Source organism: Sinocyclocheilus grahami, unplaced genomic scaffold (genome assembly GCF_001515645.1).
Source record: "Sinocyclocheilus grahami isolate Dianchi unplaced genomic scaffold, SAMN03320097.WGS_v1.1 scaffold8.1, whole genome shotgun sequence".
Lineage (NCBI taxonomy): Eukaryota > Metazoa > Chordata > Actinopteri > Cypriniformes > Cyprinidae > Sinocyclocheilus > Sinocyclocheilus grahami.
Window position 1 is genome coordinate 4,575,031 of NW_015505187.1, and position 2,917 is coordinate 4,577,947.

The 2,917-nt window shown below is 37.8% G+C and overlaps 1 protein-coding gene across 1 annotated transcript in view; it reads right to left on the bottom strand.

Annotated features, from left to right (window-relative positions):
* The window catches only part of LOC107591201 (uncharacterized), a 23,891-nt gene extending 22,533 nt beyond the window's left edge, over positions 1-1,358 (bottom strand). The window contains exon 1 of the mRNA XM_016280284.1: positions 1,331-1,358. Coding sequence (XP_016135770.1) covers positions 1,331-1,358 — 28 coding nt within the window. The remainder of the gene's footprint in view (positions 1-1,330) is intronic.
* Positions 1,359-2,917: the final 1,559 nt, after the last annotated feature.

Here is a 2,917-nt window from a genome sequence, read left to right on the forward strand (position 1 = left end):
CACACAGGATGAGAACAGTTCAAGTATGCAGAACAACTTTTTTTTGGCGTTTCTCACACAAAATGTGAGGTCTTTGTTTGGCAACATGGAACCACAGAACAGATGAAACCATCTTATTTTAAGACAGCAGTTTAGACCTGAGTGACTGGAGTCTGTTTGAGAGCTTTGAAGCATCCAGCTCCAAGAAAGGTTTCTGAAATACCTTAAAGGTATACAGTACTTTAGATTCCTGGGATAATGGATTTTCAGTGCATAAGTCAAACCATGGAGGACACAGCAAGCCCTGGGCACATTTTCGAGGCCTGTAACAACTTTTGCCCCCTCGATAACAATTCCAGTGTCCTTTGGACTGTCACTGGAAGCTCCTGTCTTTGTCACAATTGCTGCCATCACAAGCTGTTCAATTCCTGTCTGGTCTTCATTGCCCTGTAACATTAAACAGCAGTGAGACTCAAAACCTATGAAACATTGGTCAAAACTAGAGAACATCATATCAGCAGAACACTGAATTAATTATATGTCCTTCTCCATTTAGTGGTGTAAAACAGGGGTGCAAGAAATGTGTCAACAGGCGAGCAACATAACTGTATAAGCCTCTCCCAAGGGTTTTTTTTGCTTGCACAATGTTTTGTTCCTTGCTACTTTTAACCGTTTAGCATGATCACATGGGCTTAGAAACTGCTTAAGTAATTTTTCTGTACATTTTTTAAATTAAACTGTGCTCGATTCTATCAACAGAGGATGCTGAACAAAAACTGAATGGCACTGTACTATCCTCTGTCCGGCTGATTTACATTTGAAACTGAAGTTGTTACTAGAATTGAACTTGTATATAAATAAACATGACTTATTGAATATTTTCTTTGAAAGTCCATGAAATTAACTCAAGGCAACAAAACATGACCTCACTGAACAGTTGTCACACATAAATGCTTTTGTCAGCTTTTGAATTTGAGTACCTAAATATAATCACGTTAAAAATTTAATTTACTCATGAATCATGATCATGAAGAAAAAAGAATAATCAATTCCTTTCACCCTTACAAGTAACCCAATGGCTTGCATTATAAACTATACCTTCAATAGTTCCATCTCAGTTTTCAGTCTTTCTCCAAGTGCTACTCCTTTGGCACGAAACAGCGCCAGCAGCTTGGGAGTGTGAAGATCCAATGAAGATAAATTTAGGTTCCAGCTGCACAGTGGTTATTCTTTGACATTCTGCATTCACCTGAAATATGCAATGAGAGAAAAATTAATTTCATATGTTTTGAGAAGGGGTTTTCAGATACATTATGTTCCTTTTGGTCTCTAAACATGATTGGTAACTCACTTGAGAAGGTTGAAACAGTGCTGGCCATCTTTCCTTTATGTCTTACACACTTGGACATTGATTAATGATCTCATGTCGTCGACGTGCAAATGTTTTGTTCATCTTTTCCTTTGTCATCTTTTCATTGTTGTTCTTCTTCAATTCTCACACATCAGCTTTTCTCACTCGGTAAGATGGGAAGTGATTGACTTCAGCTCTTCTTGGCTTTTTAACGTTTTCCGCATACTTCTTGTCATCTGGGTGTTCGTGTTTTAGAGCATTGCATGTGACCTCAGGAATGCCAAAACCTTAGAGTTCCGTTCGATGGTTAGCCATTTTATATTGCATGTTTGTCTGCCAAGCATAAAAGCCTGAAAAGCTCCCACGACCCTTCAGACATGGGTGTGCCTTTATAAATGATTCAGCAACGGAAATAATCTGATGTGTGAATGGATATGCAGTGTACGTGTAAATGGACTGAGCCAGCTTTTTGGGTTTGTCAGACTTGACATTTGCGATAGTTGGCACTGTCCCATCTTTTCTGTAAATTTCATTGGCTCATTCAAGAACTAATTCAGTCTAGTGTGGAATGATGAATGCTTTTGGGCATGGTTTCCTTCCTGGGCTTTTATTATGAGACAGGATGACTGCTTGCAGATGAATCTGGTACATGTGGAGGAGATATAAGCAAGGGATTGTTCTGTGATATTGCAGCTTTTGTGGAAAAATTACTTGGAAACAAAATACTATTGGTGCAACTGTCACAACCTTTATGGTGGATTTGTGTTGAATTTGAGTCGTGGAGTGAAGAGTAAAAAAGTTCTCAAAATCGGAATCCATATACTGAAGACTGATATCATCTGTAATATTTAAAGCCTGCTTGAAAGCTGAGTGTAACTCCTCCAAGGACTCTGGTATTCCAGACGACAGTGTTAGCTTGTCTATCCTGTGGTCAAAGACTACTCTGAGGACTGCTGAATCCATGTTTGGTTACCTAAAAAAAAAAGAGTCACTTTCACTCATAGAAAACTGTATTGGTGATTGATATGGCAGACTGTGCAACTTTGAAAATGCAAATGTTATAAAGCTAGAAAGTTTTCACATAATTAGTTGTCTTACACAAATGCAGTTGTCTTAGCAATACTTACTACTATGATAAACTGCAACAAATGTGTCTTTTCAAAGTAATCATGCGCTTTCCCTCTACAATATAGGATACCAATGAATAATGATCTTGAAGGCTATGGTGATTCACAAGAATCAATTCCCCACTGATTTCCAACAGAAAAGACCTGAAATGCTCCAGGTACCAGGCACTAGATTCTTCACAATGAAGTAGAGATTGGTTTCCAAAATCACAGTTTATGTTTATGATCATCACTTTAAATACTATTTCAGTGACATGACACCCATATCTGGTGCTTGCCTAAAAAGACGGGTTTATGATGTGCGTATAGTTGATAGATTACACTAACACTACTTTTAGCCTTGAGTTACTGAGTTTACCTTACCTCTGAAACTAAAGCGTGGCAACCGTTCCAACTCTCCTCGTTTCTCTTCTCCATTTTCTTTTACATGTTTACTTTATTATTATTATTATTATTATTA